This window comes from Muscardinus avellanarius, assembly GCF_963383645.1.
Source record: "Muscardinus avellanarius genome assembly, chromosome: 9".
In the NCBI taxonomy this organism is placed as follows: Eukaryota; Metazoa; Chordata; class Mammalia; order Rodentia; family Gliridae; genus Muscardinus; species Muscardinus avellanarius.
Genome location: NC_137795.1, coordinates 89,902,095 through 89,921,716, shown reverse-complemented (window position 1 = coordinate 89,921,716; position 19,622 = coordinate 89,902,095). Strand labels below are relative to the sequence as shown.

General features: G+C 41.5%; 1 protein-coding gene and 1 pseudogene across 3 annotated transcripts in view; both read left to right on the top strand.

Moving 5' to 3' along the window:
* The window catches only part of TMEM209 (transmembrane protein 209), a gene marked incomplete at both ends in the record, with an annotated part of 40,139 nt that extends 21,272 nt beyond the window's left edge, over positions 1–18,867 (top strand). Inside the window, 7 exons of one of the 2 annotated variants that reach the window (XM_080701960.1) lie at positions 2,777–2,873; positions 8,193–8,318; positions 10,930–11,027; positions 12,686–12,800; positions 12,892–12,989; positions 16,206–16,279; positions 18,813–18,867. In XM_080701960.1, the coding sequence (XP_080558086.1) occupies positions 2,777–2,873; positions 8,193–8,318; positions 10,930–11,027; positions 12,686–12,800; positions 12,892–12,989; positions 16,206–16,279; positions 18,813–18,867 (663 nt within the window). The remainder of the gene's footprint in view (positions 1–2,776; positions 2,874–8,192; positions 8,319–10,929; positions 11,028–12,685; positions 12,801–12,891; positions 12,990–16,205; positions 16,280–18,812) is intronic. The other variant, XM_080701959.1, reaches the window with a different exon arrangement.
* LOC308266955 (small ribosomal subunit protein uS12-like) lies at positions 6,117–6,541 on the top strand (annotated as a pseudogene). The gene has a single exon. The product of its transcript is annotated as a small ribosomal subunit protein uS12-like (transcript).
* Positions 18,868–19,622: the final 755 nt, after the last annotated feature.

Here is a 19,622-nt window from a genome sequence, read left to right as displayed (position 1 = left end):
TAGAGTCTCGCTAAGTTGCTGAGGCTGGCAACTTGTGATCCTCCTTTTTTAGCCTCCCAAATACTGAGATTACAGGCATACTCACAGCTAGGCAGAATTTTTATTGTGTGTGTGTGGGGGGCAGATATTGAGGATTGAACACAGGATCATTCTACCTCTGAGCTACATCCTCAGCCCTATTTTCTTTAATAAAAATTAGTATATATTATATATGTTTATAATTTTTTATTCTTTATGTTGAAACAGGGTCTCTCTAAGTTGTACAGGGCCTAAGTAGCTGAGTAGCTGAGGCTGGCTGTGAACCTGCGATCCTCCTGTCTCTGCCTCCCAAATGCTGGGATTACAAAATTGTGCCACCATGCCCAGCTGATAATCTGGTTCTTAAAAAAAAAAGTTAGTAAAATAGCTGGGCGTGGTGGCACACGCTTGTAATCCCAGCACTTGGGAGGCTGAGACAGGAGGATCACACAGGTTCGAAGCCAGCCTCAGTTGGTTTAAGAGACCCTGTTTCCAAAATAAAATATAAAATAGGTCTGAGAGTGTAGCCCGGAGGTAGAAGGACCCTGGGTTCCATTCCCAGCACCACCACACACAAAAAAAAGTTAGTAAAAAAGCCAGGCGTGGTGGCGCATGCTTGTAATTCCAGCAATTGGGAGCCTGAGACCGGAGGATCACAGTTCGCGGACAGCCTCAGCTACTTAGTGAGACCCTGTTTCAAAATAAAGAATAAAAAATAGGGCAGGGTGTGTGGCCCTGTTTCCAAATAAAAAAAATATATAAATATATAAATATATATATTATATATAAAATAGGTATATATATGTATACATATACATACACATATAAGGTCTGGGAGTGTAGCCCTGAGGTAGAAGGGTTTCCAGGAACCCCAGTACCACCAAAACAAAAGATTTGGGGCTTGGGTATCATCTGAAATGTGTTTTCATTTCGCTCTCTTTTTTTTTTTTTTTTTTTTTGGTGCTGAGAATTGAACACAGAGGCATTCTACCTCCAAGTTATACCCCCCGGTCCCTACAGTTGCTATAAGCACATACACAAAATCATACAAACATATCAAACAGAGTTTCTTCATGTCTTAGAATTAGTTTGATGCTAGCTGTGGAAAACAGAATTTGAATGTCTCAGTCTTAAATTAATAAAGCAATATTTACAACCTGGTTTCAAATATAATAAATCCTTGTTTTTCCATGTGGTTAGGGAAATCAGATTGAGCTGATTGTAAGTCAATCAATTATTAGTTTGAAAAACTATATTACTGATTACAATCCAATGTAAACTCTAGATTAATATGTGAATAATTATCCTAGAAATGTAAACTGGAGATTATCCTTTGTCTAATAATAATAGTTATATTAGCTGGGCATGGTTACTTACACTTGTAATCCCAGTAATTGGGAGGCTTAGACAGGAGGAACGAAAGTTTGTGATCAGCTCCAGCTATGTAGTGAGGCCCTCTGCAACTTAGTGAGATCCTGTTTCAAAATAAAGAATAAAAAATAGGGCTGGGAATGTATCTCAGAGGTAGACTACCCCTAGGATAAATCCCAGTACCCCAAAAAAGAAAAGAAAGATTTTTTTTTTTTTTTTTTTTTTTGGTGGTACTGGGGTTCCTGGAAGCCCTACTACCTCCAGGCTACACTCCCAGACCTATTTTATACTTTTTTATTTTTGGAAACAGGGTCTCTTAAGCCAGCGCGGCTGGCTTAGAACCTGCGCAATCCTCCTCTCTCCGCTTCCCAAGCACGGGGATTACAAGCGTGCGCCACCACGCCCAGCAAGGAAGAAATTTTTAACTGAAAGGGTTTTTTTGTTTTGTTTTTTGTTTTTTGGTGGTACTGGGGTTCCTGGAAACCCTTCTACCTCCGGGCTACACTCCCAGACCTATTTTTATAATTTTATTTGGAAACAGGGTCTCTTAAGCCAGCAAGACTGGCTTCAAACCTGCGCAATCCTCCTGTCTCTGCCTCCCAAGCGCGGGAATTACTAGCGTGCGCCACCACACCTGGCATTGAAAGTTTATTTTATTCAGAAAAAAATGCCAGCATATATGATTTAAGAATATAATGTGGCTGGGTGTGGTGATGCACACCTGTAATCCTCATACTTGGGAGGCTGAGACAGGAGGATTGCAGGTTTGAGGACAGCCTCACAAGTAGTGAGACTCATCAACCTAGCAAAACTTTGTTTCAAAATAAAAATTTAAAAATGGGGCTGGGGGTGTACCTTGGTAATAGAATGCCCCTTGGTTTGCTCCCTAGTACCACACACACACACACACACACACACACACACATACACACACACACATACACATAAAAAGAATATAATCTAGCACCCCAGTAGCCTACTTATTTAACTCTAGACTTTAGGCAGTTTTCATTCTCATTCACTGTACTAAATGGTTCTGTTAATAATCAAGTACAGCCAGGCGTGGTGGCGCACGCTTGTAATCCTAGCATTTGGGAGGCTGACCCAGAAGGATTGCGGTTTGAGGCCAGCCTCAGCTACTTAGTGAGGTCCTTTGCAACTCAGACCCTGTTTCAAAATCAAGAATAAAAAACAGAGCAGGGGGTGTAGCTCAGAGGTAGAATGCCCCTGGGTTCCATCCCCAGACCCGCAAAAAAAAAAAAAAAAAAAAGAAAATCAAGTACAAGGCAGTAAAAAAAATTTCTTAGAGTTTTTGTAAAATGTGAATAATTATTTTATAAATATTTTGAAATTATGTATACAAAATCTTTACCTCATTTCTTCCTAGTGGATCAATGAAACAATATTAGTCCCACTGGTACAAGAAATTGAGTCTGTCAGCACCCAAATGAGACGAATGGGTTGTCCAGAGCTGCAAATAGGAGGTATGTGAAATAAAGCCCAGAATTTGAGTTACTTCCAATAAAATTGACCAAGAAAATATTTTTTGTAATGAAATATTTAACAACTATCTTTATTATTTTCAGGCAAAGGAGGAAAAGGGACTATAACATAGTTTTTTTTTTTAATGTAATCATTTTATTGAGATAAAATTTATCTACCATACAATTTACTTTTGTATGTATGTGTGTTACTGGAGATTGTACCCAGGGCCATTTTGCCTCTGAGCTACACCACCCCCAGACCTATTTTTTCTTTCTTTCTTCCTTCCTCTCTTTCTTTCTTCCTTCCTCTCTTTCTTTTTTTCTTTCAGTATTAGGGATGGAAACTAGGTGTATTCTACCTTCAAGCCCTACCCCCAGCTCTATTTTTATTCTTTATTTTGAAACAGGGTCTCACTAAGTTGCAGAGGGCTTCACTAAGTAGTTGAGGCTGGCCGAGAACCCTTGATCCTCCTGTCTCAGTCTCCCGAGTACTGGGATTACAAGCCTGTGCCACCCTACCTGGCTTATTATCTTGAAACAGGGTCTCACTAAGTTGCAGAGGGCCTTACTAAGCACCTGAGGTTGGCCTCGAACTTGTGATTCTTCTGTCTCAGTCTCCCAAGTACTGGAATTACAAGTATTTACCACCACACTTAGCTAATTCACCCATTTATTTTTTATTTACTTATTTATTTACTTATTTATTTATTGTGGGGATTGAACCCAGAGGAATTCTACCTCCTAGCCACACCCCCTAATCACTGAGAGCCTGGCTAAGTTACTGAGGCTGTCTTCAAACCTGCGATCCTTCTGTCTCAGCCTCCCAAGTACTGAAATTAAGGTGTGCGCCACCATGCCTGGCTGTCACTCTCCACTCCATACATTTCCCTTCAGCCCTATGTAAGTGTCAAGTCTATATTTTGTCTCTGTGGGTAGACCTGTTATGGATATTTTATATAAATTGTATCATTCGCTGGGCGTGGTGGCGCACGCTTGTAATCCCCGCGCTTGGGAGGCAGAGACAGGAGGATCGCGCAGGTTCGAAGCCAGCCGTGCGCGCTGGCTTAGGAGACCCTGTTTCCAAATAAAAATGTAAAAATAGGTCTGGGAGTGTAGCCCGGAGGTACAAGGGCTTCCAGGAACCCCAGTACCACCAAAAAAAAAAAAAAAATTGTATCATTCATCATGTGCTTCTTTACAACTGGCTTCTTTCACCTAACATAATGTTCTTGGGGTCCTCTCATGTGTCATGCATTTATTGGTACTTCATTTCTTTTTATTGCTGAATAATATTCAAAGTGCATCTTCTAAGCCGGGCGTGGTGGCGCACACTTGTAATCCCTGCGCTTGGGAGGCAGAGACAGGAGGATCGCGCAGGTTCAAAGCCAGCCGCGCTGGCGTAAGAGACCCTGTTTCCAAATAAAATATAAAATAGGTCTGGGAGTGTAGCCCAGAGGTAGAAGGGCTTCCAGGAACCGCAGTACCGCCAAAAAAAAAGCATCTTCTACGTTTTGTTTATTCATTCGTTTGATTGGCATTTAGCTTGTTTTTACTTTTTGGCCGTTATGGAAAATGCTACTATGAACATTCATATACCGGTGTTTATAAGGGCATGTTTTCATTTCTGAATAGGGTGTATACCTAGGAATGAAATTTCTGGGACCTGTGGGAACTGTTTAAGCTTCTGAGGTGCTGTCAGACTCTGGTAGAGAGCTCCACCCCTTCTACTCCACCAGAGCCTGTGAGGGCTCTAGTTCTGCGCGTCCTCACCAACGTTTGATGTGTTGTGGTCATCTTAGTGGGTGTAAAATGGTACCTCGTTGTGGTTTGGGTTTGCGTTTCCTGGACGGCTGGGGATACTGAACATCTTTCATGTCTTTTAGATCTTTACTAACCTTTTAAATTGGGTTGTCTTTTATTACTGAGTTATTTGTGTCCTGTGTGTGTTTCAGGAGATGAGGGGTACTAGAGATTGAATACATTCTACTTCTGACCCACACCACCAGCTCTCTTTTATTTTATATTTAAAAATAGGGTCTCCTTAGTTGGGCATGGTGGCGCATGCTTGTAATCCCAGTACTTAAGAGGCTGAGTTGGGGAGAACTGCAGGTCACAGCACAGCTTCAGCAAGTAGTAAGATTCTCATCAACCTAGCAAGACACGGTTTCTTTTCCCAGGGGTATTCTACCTCCAAGCTATGCCCCCAGTCCCTTTTTTTTTTTTTTTTTTTTTTTTTTTTTTTGGTGGTACTGGGGGTGGAACCCAGGGGCTTTCTACCTCCGGGCTATGCTCCCAGACCTATTTTATACTTTATTTGGAAACAGGGTCTCACTAAGTTTCTGAGAGCCTCGCTAAGTAGCTGAAGCTGGCTTCGAACCTGTGTGATCCTCCTGTCTCAGCCTCCCAAGCGCTAGGATTATGAGCGTGTGCCACCTTGCGTAGCTTTATTGTTTTGTTTTTTTTGTTTTGTTTTGTTTTGTTTTTTTGGTGGTACTGGGGGTGGAATCCAGAGGCTTTCTACCTCCGGGCTATACTCCCAGACCTATTTTATATTTCATTTGGAAACAGGGTCTCACTGAGTTGCTGAGAGCCTCACCTAAGTAGCTGAGGCTGGCTTCGAACCTGTGCGATCCTCCAGTCTCAGCCTCCCAGGCACAGAGATTACAAGCGTGCGCCACCACGCCCGGCTTGTATTCTTCATTTTGAAACAGATTCTCACTGAGTTGTAGAAGGCCTCACTAAGTAGCTGAGGCTGTCCTTAAACCTGCAGTCCTCCTGTCTCAGCCTCCCAAGTACTAGGATTACAAGTGTGCACTAGTATGCCCAGCTGAGTTTTTTTGTGGTTGTTGTTGTTGTTTGCGGGTCTGGGGATAGAACCCCAGGGCATTTGACCTCCAAGCTACACCCCTGCCCTATTTTTTATTCTTTATTTTGAAACAGGGTCTCACTAAGTTACGGAGTGCCTCATTAAGTAGCTGAGGCTGTCTGTGAACTGCAATCCTCTGGTCTCAGCCTCCCGAGTGCGGGGATTACAAGCATGTGCCACCATGGCCGGCTTAAGACACTGTTTTAAAGTAAAAATAAGAGGGCCGGATGTGGTGGCACACGCTTGTAATCCCCGCATTCGGGAGGCTGAGACAGGTGGGTCGTGGTTCCCGTACAGCCTCAGCTACTTAGTGAGGCCCTTTGTAAATAAGTGATACCCTGTTTCAAAATAAAGAATAAGACTGCGGCCCTGGCATGATGGGCAAGTGTCACGGTCTTCGTACTGCCAGGAAGCTCCGTAGTAACCGACGGGACCAGCAGCGGCATGATAAACAGTACAAGAAAGCCCATTTGGGCACAGCCGTGAAGGCCAACCCTTTTGGAGGTGCTCCCTATGCAAAAGGCAATTGTGCTGGAAAAAGTAGGGGTTGAAGCCAAACAGCCAAATTCTGCTGTTAGGAAGTGTGTGAGGGTCCAGCTAATCAAGAATGGCAAGAAAATCACAGCTTGTGTACCTAATGGTGGTTGATTGAACTTTATTGAGGAAACGATGAAGTTCTGGTTGCCGGGTTTGGAAAGCTCGTCTTGTCGGTGACATTCCTGGTGTCCGATTTAAGGTTGTTAAAGTAGCCAGTGTTTGTCTCTTGGCCTTACACAAAGGCAACGAAAGACCCACATCATAAATATCAGTGGTGAAAATGTGGTAGCAATAAATTTTCATATTTAAACTAATAATAATAATAATGGGGCTGGGGGTGTAGCTCGGAGGTAGACTGCCCCTGGGTTCCAGCCCCAGTATCAAAATAAATTAATAAATTAATTAATTAAAACAATAAAAAATAGGGCTAGGGTGTAGCTCAGAGGTAAAATACCTCTAAGTTCAATCCCGGTACCAATAAAAAAAAGGGGGGGAAGCTGGGTGTGGTGGTGCATGCTTGTAATCCCAGCATTCGGGAGGCTGAGACCGGAGGATTGCAGTTCGCGGACAGCCTCAGCTATTTACCCTCTGCAACTTTGTGAGACCCTGTTTCAAAATAAAGAATAAAAAATAGGGCAGTGGGTGTAGCTCAGAAGTCGAATGCCCCTGGGTTCCATCCCCAGACCTGCAAAAAAAAGGAGGGGGAGGTCTCCTAAACCATGGGTCATACACTTGTAATCCCAGTATTTGGGAGGCTGAGACAGGAGGATTGCAGGTTCAAGCCCAGCTTGAGCAACTTAGTAAGAACCTGTTTAAAAAAAAAAATTAAAAAGGACTTGGGTGTAGCTCAGAGGTAGACTGCATCTGGGCTCAATCCCCAGTACCAAAAAATAAGATAAAATAACGTTTCTTTTTGTATGTATGTATGTATGTATTGTGTACCCGGAATGGAACTTCGGAGCATTATACCTCCTAGCTACATCCCCAGCCCTAGTTTTTAGTCTTTTTATTTTTTATTTTTATTTATTTATTTATTGGTGGTACTGGGGTTCTTGGAAGCCCTTCTACCTCCAGACTACACTCCCAGACCTTTTTTTTTAATTTGGAAACAGGGTCTCATAAGCCAGCGAGGCTGGCTTCGAACCTGCGAGATCCTCCTGTCTCCACCTCCCAAGCACGGGGATTACAAATGTGCGCCACCACGCCCGGCTAGTCTTTTTATTATTTAAACAAAGTCTCACTGAGTTGCAGAGAGCCTCACTAAGTAGCTGAGGCTGGCCACTAACCCGTGATCCTCCTATCTGAGCCTCCTAAGTACTGAGATTTACAAGCATGCGCCACTACACCCAGCCGAATGGGTAACTTTTAATTCAACTTATTTTGAAAGCTATCGTGCATCTTTTGATGCACATATCCATAAAAGACTTCTGTGTGTTAGCTGTTTATAGATTTGTTGAAGTGATTTTGGCTGTTTCTTTGGTGGGAGGTATGCCTGTTGGTATAAATCTGGCCACAGCGCCTGAAATGATATCATAGGTAGAGTATATAATAAAAGTTAATGTAAACTATTAGTGTTTTTCATTTTCCCCAACATCCATTGAGTACCTTCTGTGTGCTGAGTGCTGTTCTAGACATTGGGGATACAGCACTGAAAATGTGACCCAAATCCCTGTCTTCATCAACTTTTTTTCTAGTAAATGAGACAAACAAGAAAGTGGTTAGTACTAAGGAAAATTAACAGGAGGTCTGCTCCTTGCTGCCAGGGCTGGAGCCAGGGCCGTGCGCCAGGAGCAGGCCTCTGCGGGCTCTGCTGAGACCTGAGGCCACACGCAGCCGCACTTCCACACACGAGCCTTCCAAGCACTTTCCGCCCTCGTGAAGAGTAACCTCTGCTCTCTGTGTTTTATTTCTGTCAGAGGCCAGTATTACTAGCTTGAAACAAGCTGCCCTGGTCAAAGCCCCGCTCATTCCGACTCTGAATACAATTGTGCAGTATTTGGACCTGACACCAAATCAGGAGTACTTGTTTGAAAGGATCAAAGGTAAGTATTAATTTAAATGGGAAAAAAGAGCCCTTTACAAATTTTTTACAACCGTGGGATGTTATAAATGAAGAATAACTAGGAAAATCTGTTTTTAATGAAATTAAAAGCTTAACTGTGTTTTTTAATGTGTATTTAGGGGAGTGCCAGGGATTGAACGCAGGGATGATCTACCTCTGAGCTAGACGCCAGCTCCGTTCATGTTTTATTTTGAAACATGGCCTCACTAAGTTGCCGAGGATCTTGCTAAGTAGCTGAGGCTGGCCACAAACCTGCCGTCTTTCTGTCTCAGCCTCCCAAGTGCTGGAATTACAAGTGTGTGTCACCACACCTGCCTAAAAACTCTCTGCTTTGAGACAGGGTCTCACTAAGCTTCCCAGGAGGATCTTGAACTTTCCATCCCTGCCTTTGCCTCCCATTAGCTGAGGTCACAGATGCGCATCGCTGACCCGGCTGAAGTTTCTTTTACACTCCAGGTTTCCTATCCATTCTTTTTTCCCCCCTCTTTGAAGTATATCTGTTGAAAGACTAGATTTGTCCTGTAGCGTTGCCGTGGTCTCAGTTTTCCGGAATATATCCATGGTATGATTTTACATAACCCTCTGTCTTCTGTAGTTTCTATAAACTCCAGATCAAAGTTTTTGGCAAGATTGCCTGATCGCTGGCAGGATATTTTTATATGTAAAAAAGTATGTAAATAGACACGTGTACATATAAATTACATATACAAAGTATATATCAAATATACAAGAAGTTTAAGAGAATACAGTGACTGCACCACCTACATTGAGTAGATTCATTTTGCCATAAGTGACTCTACTCATATACACACACACCTTTTGCTCTACCATTTGAAAGTGCATTGCCGGGCGTGGTGGCGCACGCTTGTAATCCCCGCGCTTGGGAGGCAGAGACAGGAGGATCGCGCAGGTTCGAAGCCAGCCGCGCTGGTTTAGGAGACCCTGTTTCCAAAAATAAAATAGGTCTGGGAGTGTAGCCCGGAGGTAGAAGGGCTTCCAGGAACCCCAGTACCACCAAAAAATCAAAAAATAAAATTAAAAAAAAAAAGAAAGTGCATTGCCAACATCATTTTAGTGTGCATGTTGCTAAAATAAGAACATAGTTTTAGGGCTGAGATGCAGCTGAGTGGTAGAGAAAGTACTAACGTGTACAGGCCTTTGGTTTAATCCCTAGCACAGGGAGGAAGGGAAAGACGGAGATGGGAGAGGGAAGGAGCTTTTACTTAACCATGCTGTCCTTATCACACCCTAAGAATTAATAATTCTATAACACCATCTAATCGAAAGTCCATATTTACATTCCCCAATTATCCAATGGGGTGTGTGTGTCACTGGGGATTGAATCCAGGGGCATCCTACCTCTAAACTACACCCCAGTCCTGTTGTGTTTTGTTTTGTTATTTTATTTTATTATTTTTTTATGGAGAATTGAACCCAGGAGCATTTAACCCAGGCCCATTTTTTATTCTTTATCTTGAAACGAAGTCTCACTAAATTGAAGAGGGCCAAATTAGCTGAGGCTTTCCAGGAACTGTGATCTTCCTGTCTTAGCCTCCCAAGTACTGGGATTATAAGCATGCACCACCACACCCATCTTATTCTTTTTTTTTCTTCTTCTTCTTTTTTTTGGCAGTACTGAGGATGGAACCCAGGGGCATTCTACCTCCAAGCTACACCCTGACCCCTATTTTTTTTTTTTTTATTATTCTTTATTTTGAAATAGGGTCTCACTGAGTTGCAAAGGGCCTCACTAAGTAGCCAAGGCTGTCTGCGAACCGTGATCCTCCTGTCTTAGCTTCCCAAATGCTGAGATTACAAGTGTGTGTACCATGCCCGGGTAACTTTATTTTTGAAATGGGGTTTCACTAAGTTGTGGAGGGCCTCATTAAGTACCTGAGTCTAGCTATGAACCTGCAATCCTGCTGTATGCCTCCCATGTACAAGGATTACAAGCGTGCGCCACCACACCCAGCTTGTTTTTTTTTTTGAAATAGGGTTTCATTAAGTTGCAGAGGCTGGCCTTGAACCTGCAGTCCTCCTGTCTCAGCATCCTAAGTAGTAGGAGACAAGCATGTGCCACCATGCCCAACATCCAATGACTTTTTTTTTTTCTTGTACTGGGAATGGAACCCAGGGGCTTTTTACTTCCGGCCTACACTCCCAGACCTATTTTACATTTTTTTAAATTTGGAAACAGGGTCTCACCAGGTTGCTGAGAGCCTCTCTAAGTAGCTGAGGCTGGCTTCAAACCTGCTGTCTCAGTCTCCCAAGTACTGGGATTACAAGCGTGCGTCACCACGCCTGGCTCCAGTGGTATTTTTAAAGAAGTCAGAGTAATAGCCTTGTCCACATTTTGGATTTATATGAGTCTTTGTTCATAGTGATCTTCTATACCTTGTATTTCTTTGTTTGTGGTGTTTTGGTCAGATGTTTATGATGTGTTCTCTTATTACAATACCTTAGCCTTTTCTTTTAATCTTTAGCTTTTTTATTTTCTTTCTTGTAGTATTGGGCATGTTAGGCAAGCACTGTACCTCTAAGCTACATCTCCGGTCCTTTTTAGCTTTTTTTATCTCACCTTTGTTGCACAGAACTTTCCCAGGGAGGCTGTATGAGCTCCTTCCGGTGGAACAGAGGTGGAGACTTCAAAGGACGAAAATGGGATACAGACCTACCCACTGATTCTGCTGTAAGTCCCTAATTGTATTTTTTGTTGCTTAATATTTCTGTTTCTAGATTTCTGTTTTTATTTTTCTGTTAAAAAATAGTTACTAAGCTGGCCGTGGTGGCACACACTTCTAATCCCAGTATTCAGGAGGCAGAGACAGTGAGGCCCTCCACAATTGAGTGAGACCCTGTTACAAAATAAAGAATAAAAAATAGGTCAGGGAGTGTAGCTCAGAGTTCAAATGCCTCTAGGTTCCATACCCAGACCCACACACACACAAAAAAAAGATACTTAAGAAAGCTGGGCATGGTGGCACATGCTTGTAATCCCAGCATTTGGGAGGCTGAGACAGGAGGATCATGGTTCACGGGCAGCCTCAACTACTACTTGGTAAGGCCCTTTGCAACTCAGTGAGACCCTGTTTTAAAATAAAGAATAAAAAATAGGGTTGGGAGTGTATCTCAGATGTAGAATACCCCTGAGTTGCATCCCCAGTACCACACACACACACACACACACACACACACACACACACACACACAGATACTAAGAAGAATTTTGAAAGATACAGTAATGAACTTAAGCCAGGCACAGTGGCACAAACCTGTAATTCCAGTACCTAGGAGGCTAAAACAGGATTGTACAGGTTCAAAACTAGTGTGAGATTACTGGGATTACAGGCACAGGGCACCAAGCCCGACTAGAGAAGAGAAGCTTTTTGTTTTCTTGTTGTTGGTTTTTTTTCTTTTTTTCTTTCTTTTTTATGGTCCTGGGGATGGAACCCAGAGGTTTTCTGCCTCCGGGTTATACCCTCAGACCTATTTTCTATTTTATTTGGAAACAGGGTCTCACTAAATTGCTGAGAACCTCACTAAGTAGATGAGGCTGGCTTTGAACCTGCATGATCCTCCTGTCTCAGCCTCCCAAGTATTGGGATTACAAGCATGAACCACCATGCGCCGCTGGGAAGAAAAGTTTGATGTTTAAATCACCCTACATGACCCTCTTCCCCTGCAGATGGTGGGAACTTTGTAGCCTAGATTATGTTTTTTGTTGTTGTTGTTTTTTGGTTTTTGTTACTGAGGATTGAACCCAGGAACATTCTGCCTCTGAGTTACACCCCAGCCCTACTTTTTACTCTTATTTTGAAACAGGGTCTCACAGAGTTGCAGAGGGCCTTACTAAGTAACTGAGGCTGTCTGTGAAACCATGATCCTCCTGTTTCAGCCTATTATAAGCATGTGCCACCACACTCAGCCTTTGATAAGTTATTTTTTTTATTCTATAAATTTTATCTTAAAATTACTTGAAAGCACTTTTGCTAATTCTCTCTTTAGGGGAATTTTTAAATTTTTGTTTATATCTTTATTTATTTACTTTTAGTTCTGGGGCTTGAACCCGAGGCAATCTACCTCCCAGCTAACCCCCAGTCCTATTTGTTATTCTTTATTTTGAAACATGGTCTCACTGAGAGGGCCTCACTAAGTAGCTGAGGTTGGCCATGAACCTGCGATCCTCCTCTCTCAGCCTCACAACCCCTGGGATTATAAGCATACGCCACCATGCCCAGCTAGGGAAAATTTTTAAAATTGGAATTATTATAAATACACATGTTTCTTGAGGACCACATCCATGCTAGAGTCCATGTTAACTCGGACCAATTGCTTCTTCCTCTTCAGATCATCATGCATGTGTTTTGCACCTACCTTGATTCCAGATTACCGCCTCATCCTAAGTACCCTGATGGGAAAACATTTACTTCTCAACACTTTGTTCAGACACCAAATAAACCAGGTATGAGCCTCTCCTGAAAGAACATGTGGAGATTTTGTGAGAAAATATCTCTAGTGGCTTAGTTTTTTAATGTATCATATTTTCATTACAGATGTTACAAATGAGAATGTTTTTTGCATTTATCAGAGTGCTATCAATCCCCCGCATTATGAGCTAATCTACCAGCGACACGTCTACAACCTTCCAAAGGTATTTCTATATATAGAAGTTGCTTTTAGACAATATCATAGATGACTTATTTTGATAATGTTTTAAAATGAGAATCTCTTGAACAAAAATAGGTAGTAAACCTCTTAAATTAGGGGAAATGTGTTTTTCTTATATGCTTTTAACTATAAAAATATTTGTCTAACTTTGGAAAGTAAAGAAAAAGTCCTTCAGAGGGAGCCATTTTTAAAATTTTGGCATATTACCTTTCAAAATTTTTCATTTTTATCTGTCTGTACTTTAATGGGTTGCAATCATATGTAGTGTTAAATCCTGCTTTTAAAATTTAACTTTATTACTTTTACTAGGCTGGAACCCAAGGGCATTCTACCTCTAAGCTATACTCCCAGTCCTGTTTTTTATTCTTTATTTTGAAACAGAGTCTCACTAAGTTTTGAAGGGCCTAAGTAGCTGAGACTGTCCACGAACCTGAGATCCTCCTGTCTCAGCCTCCCAAGTACTGGGATTGCAAGCATGTGCCACTACACCCAGCTTATTACATAATTTTCTATTCCATTAAAAAATCTTCATAGCAGCCAGGTGTGGTGGCGCACGCTTGTAATCCCCACGCTTGGGAGGCAGAAACAGGAGGAGTATGGGTTCGAAGCCAGCCTCGCTGGCTTAAGAGACGCTGTTTCCAAATTAAAAATATAAAAAAATAGGTGTCTGGGAGTGTAGCTCGGAGGTAGAAGGGTTTCCAGGAACCCCAGTACCACCAAAAATAAAAATAAAAAATCTTCATAGCTGCCGGGCATGGTGGTACACCCTTATAATTCTAGTACTTGGGAGGCTGAGACAGGAGGATCACAGGTTCAGTCAGCCTGAGCAGATTAGTGAGGCTCTCAGCAACTTAGTGAGACCCTGTTTCCAAATAAAAAATAAAATAGGTCTGGGGATATAGCCTGGAGATAGAAGGCCTCTGAATTCCGTCCCCAGTACCACACACACACAAAAAAAAATTCATAAAAGCACTTCTTAGTGATCACTTTAAAAAATTAATCATTTATTCATTTGAGATATTTCCTTTTTTATTAATTATAATTTTGTGTACTGGGCATTGAACCTAAGGAGCATTCTGCCTCTGAGCTACACGCCCAGCCCTTTTTCTTTTTGCTTTGATTGCTGAGAGCCTCACTATGTTGCTGAGGCTTGCCTCAAACCTGCATATCTCTTATATCAGCCTCCTAAGTATTCGGATTATAGTCATGTGTCACTGCGTCCCACATAATAGGAAACATCTTTTAAAAAATCATCCACTCTCAGTTTCTTGAGTAAAAACAGCCTAAATTAGAATAAGCAGATAAAAGTGTATCAGTCTTTTGAAAATGTAAATTAGCTATTTTTATAGACCAACAATTACAATATAATTGTTTGATTTTAGCTGGGCACAGTGATATACATCTTTAATCCCAGTATTTGGGAGGCTAAGACAGGAGGATCACAGGTTTGAGACTAGCCTTAGTAATTTAGTAAGACTCTTAGCAAGCTAGCAAGACTGTTTCAAAACAAAAAAGAAAAAAAAAGGCATCAGGTATAGCTTAGAGAAAGAATGCCTCTAGGTTCAATCTTCAATGCCAAAAAAAAAAAAATTACTTAAAATAATAAATATATAAAATCAGGTTGAGGGTATACCTCAAAAGTACAGTACCCAGCTGGGCATGGTGGTATAGCATAGTGGTACACACCTGAAATCCCAGTGCTTGAGAAGCTGAGACAGAAGGATGGCAGGATAGCCTCAGCAAGTAGTGAGATCAACCTCACAAGACTGTTCTGTTTAAAAATAAAATTTAAAAAATTGAGCCGGGCATGGTAGCGCACACTTGTAATTCCCGCGCTTGGGAAGCTGAGACAGGAGGATCACACAGTTTTGAAGCCAGCCTCAGCTACTTAGTGAGGCTCTCAGCAACTTAGTGAGACCGTATTTCCAAATAAAAATATAAAATAGGTCTGGGAGTATAGCCCAGAGGTAGAAGGCCTCTGGGTTCCACCCCTAGTACCACCAAAAAAAAAAAAAAAAAAATCGGGCGTTGTGGCGCACGCTTGTAATCTCAGCATTCGGGAGGCTGAGACCAGAGGGTCATGGTTCTCAGACAGCCTCAGCTACTTAGCGAGGACCTTTGCAACTCAGTGAGACCTGGTTTCAAAATAAAAAGAATAAAAAATAGGGCAGGGGTTGTGGCTCGGAGGTCAAATGCCCCTGGGTTCCTTCCCCAGACCCACAAAAATAAATAAATAAAATAATATAAAATAGGGTTGGGAGCATAGCTCAGAGGTAGAATGCCCCTTGGTTCAAGCTCCAGTACCAAAATAGATAGATGATAGATAGATAGATAGATTGATTTAAAAAATAGGGTTGGGATATAGCTTGGAGTTAGAATACCCCTGGGTTCAATACAGGTACCTTGCACAAAATTAAAATTTGATTTTAGAGCTAGTAAAATACTACCTAGTAGTCTCTTGTAGATAAATTTATATTTAACATTTCTTGATATTAAGGCATATGTATAATTTTTAAATATATTTATATATACAAAAGTACATATATATTTGGGGGAATACTGGAGCATTCTACCTTTACGCTACACCCCCGCCTGATTTCTTATTTGGAAACAGTCTTACTAGGTTGCTGAGAATCTAAATTGCTGAGGCTGCAATCCTCCTGTCTCAGCCTCCCAAGTGCAGGGATTATGAGCATGCACTATCACGCCTGGCTGATATATTTTGAAGTATGACTAAAAGCTGTTTTAATCCTAACACACTTGTTGATGTATTAGTTTGGGGGACAGGAGCACCAACGTCAGAATAGCTCTCTTCTAGGACTTGCTAAATGCGCTCCCATGCGGAAGACCCCAGTGTGGGACCTTCCTGTTCCCTGTCAGGAGGGGCTTCCCACCTAGACTGCCGCGGTCTGGGTGAGGCGCCTCCCTCCCCATGGCTTCCTGCCCCCTCGTGACCTTCCTCACGCGCTGCCCTCGTTTTGGTGTGCTGTCTGCTGCTGCACATTAGACGTTAAGCTCCTTGATTCCACGGCCTTTCCTATGTATTTCCACAGTATTCCCACTTTCTAGCACAAAATATAGGCATTTTGTTTAATGAAGGAATGAAAGTCTGAATTATGTGGAATTCTGAGTAGGAAGTGAATGCATAAGACCTGCATTTATCACCAGACTAATCTTATCTTTTACATCTTGGTTCTAGGGCAGAAATAATATGTTTCATACATTGTTAATGTTCCTCTACATCATAAAGACCAAAGAGTCGGGAATGCTTGGGTAAGTGTTTATGCTTTATTAAAGATAATTACTTAATTTACTGGTTTTCTTCACAGACTAAACCCTTAAAGCAGCTTGTTGGGTATTAGAAATTTGTTTGTCTCTTTGCTTGTTTTGGTACTGGGGATTTAACTCGGAGCATTCTACTTTTGAATAAAGACCCCCCCCCCCAAGCCCTATTTATTTTTCCTAAAATAAACAGAGTCTTATTAAGGTGCTAAGGGTCTCCCTAAATTGCTGAGACTGGCCTCAAACTTGCAATCCTCTAGTCCCAGCTTCCCAAGTACTGGAATTATAGGCATGTGCCATTGCACCCAGCCCAAATTGATTTTTTTTCCTAAGTTGCTGAATGCCTCCCTGAGTTGCTGAGGCTGGCTATGAACCTGCAATCCTGTCTCTTCTCCTAAGTACTGGGATTAACAGCATGCATCACCATACCCAACTATCCAAAGTGATATATTGATGCATAAATGATTTGTAATGATAACATAAAGATTGTGTTGAGCCGGGCGTGGTGGCGCACGCTTGTAATCCCAAGCATTTAGGAGGCTGAGACCGGAGGATTGTGGTTCGCGGACAGCCTCAGCTACCTAGTGAGGCCCTCCACAACTCAGTGAGACCCTGTTTCAAAGTAAAGGGGGTATAGCTCGGAGGTCAAATGCTCCTGGGTTCCATCCCCACCCAGACCTGCAAAAAAAAAAAAAAAAAAAAAAGATTGTGTTGAGTGCCAGGTACAAATTGTCACATGCATAAAAATGAAAAAAACTTTAAAAGGGCTTGGTAAAAGAGTCATTTACTCAAAGGCCAAAACATTGCTGTAATTACAAAAGTGTGGTACTTCCACCTCCGGGCTACACTCCCGGACCTTTTTTTTTTTTTTTGGGGGGGGGGGGGGACAGGGTCTCTTAAGCCAGTGCTGCTGGCTTCAAACCTGCGCCATCCTCCTGTCTCTGCCTCCCAAGCGCGGGGATTACAAGTGTGCGCCACCACGCCTGGCTGTGCTTGTCTTTTTTTAAATTATCTTTCTTTATGGTTCTGGGGGTTGTACTTGAGCAGTCTACCACTGAACTACATCCCATCCCTTTTTTTTTTATTTTTTATTTTTTTTTGGTGGTACTGAGGTTCTGGAAGCCCTTCTACCTCCGGGCTACACTCCCAGACCTATTTTTACATTTTTATTTGGAAACAGGGTCTCCTAAGCCAGCGCATGGCTGGCTTCGAACCTGCGCGATCCTCCTGTCTCTGCCTCCCAAGTGCGGGGATTACAAGCGTGCGCCACCACGCCTGGCTTCCCCATCCCTTTTTATTTTTATTTTGAGACAAGATCTTACTGTTGCCAAAGCTAGCCTCAAATTTGTAATCCTCCTGCCTCTGCCTCCCTAATTTTTTAGATTAATGACATTTGCCACTGTCGGGCTTGAAAGTGCTTATATTACTAAACAACATAAATGTGGAAATTGGGACATTTTAGACTAAAATATTTTTTAATTTATTTGAGTTGTTTTTAAACGGGGGGGGGGTCTTTAAATTTTTAACCTCTTAATATGATTGATTAATCTTAATACTTTCTAAATCAATCAAATTGCCTTCAGTCCTCCTGTCTCAGCCTTCCAAGGACTGGGATTACAAGCATGTACCACCACGCCCAGCTCCGACTTTGTTCTTTTATCTATTTTCTTGGTGGCACCATGATGCCTTCAAGTTGCACCCTCAACTACTGGGAGGTGTGTACACCACACCGGCTCCCTTTACACTTTGAATATAGTTGCATTGCTCTAAGGTAGAAGTAGCTTGGTCTTTTTGTCATTTGCAGTATCATTTAGTTTCTGATCTATTAATAATACACATACACAAATTTACCAAATCACCCCTAATACATGACAAATTCCTAATTCAAGTCAGGCAGGTAAAGTTCTTTAAGCGGCCTAGCATTTCTACATACTCTATTTTTTTTTTTAATTTAATTGAAACTTTAGCCAGGCATGGTGGCGCACGCTTGTAATCCCAGCATTTGGAGGCTGAGACAGGAGGATTGCAGTTTGAGGCCAGCCTCAGCTACTTAGTGAGGTCCTTTGCAACTCAGTGAGACCCTGTTTCAAAATAAAGAATAAAAAATAGGGCTGGGGATGTAGCTTGGAGGTAGAATGCCCCTGGGTTCCATCCCCAGGACTGCAAACAAACAAACAAAAAAAATCAATTGACACTTTAATCTTTCTGAAATTATTCTCTTAGCTCTGTTCTCTGGTGTAATAGTTGTGTGTTTCTTGAACTTCACTTAAAAGTTAATTTTAACGCTCCATAAATCTATTTATTCTAGAGTTTTAAGCACAGCGAAGAAAGTAATTACTTTTACTAGAGTTCACCTGATAAACTCTGTGTAACATTATTCATTGCAGAATCACATTAAAAATCATCAATTAAACATATAGTCCTTATAAAGATTCTTGTTTTTGTTATCAGAAAAATGACCTTAAGTGTTTGGCAAGCAATTCTACTATAACCTTTTTTTTCTTTTTCTTTTTCCTCCTTATAGGAGAGTTAATCTTGGTCTATCCGGTGTGAATATTTTATGGATTTTTGGCGAGTAGTGGGTCATTTAATTCCAAACATTTGGACTTTTATTTTATTGACCCAGAAGAAGTTGAATGTAAGCAGCTCTGAGTGAACGCAGCTTCTGAAATAGAAACATACGTGTATGCTACAGACTTGCTAGATTTAACAAAAAATTAGTTATTATGAGACTTCCTTGTGAATGTCCTGCATCTTCTATTCCAAGAAACATTGTTTGATTTTTATATTACATTTCATAAGCTTCACTTGACTCTAAACTATAGCCCTTCAGATTTTTTTTGACACAAAATAGTGCAGTTGCCCAAACTTAATACATTTAAGAGTCTGTTTGCATTGTAACCCCATTGAGAATTATCCTTCTGGTTCTTTCACCACAAAAATGTCTTTAGTAGTTTTATTTAGTATTATAAGAACTCAAAAGGAAAGAAAATTGCTGTTTGTTTTATGTCTGTATTTCCCCAGTGTAGTGTAAGTCAACCTGAAGCCCAGGTTTAAATAAAATGAAATTAATTTCTAAAAAATATATTAAATAGTCCATGTATATTTTCAAAATACCTCAAGAGATTTGACAGTATTAGTGTATAAAGATGTCAATTCATAGATTAAATTTAGCTGGTAGAATTAAACCATTTGGGTTTTAGTTAAGAGACTCAGAACATTATGCCTGTAATGCTAGTATTTGGGAGGCTGAAGCAGGAGGATTGCAGGTTTGAGGGCAGCCTCCTAAAGTAGTGAGACTCACCAACCTAGCGAGACCCTGTTTCCAAATAAG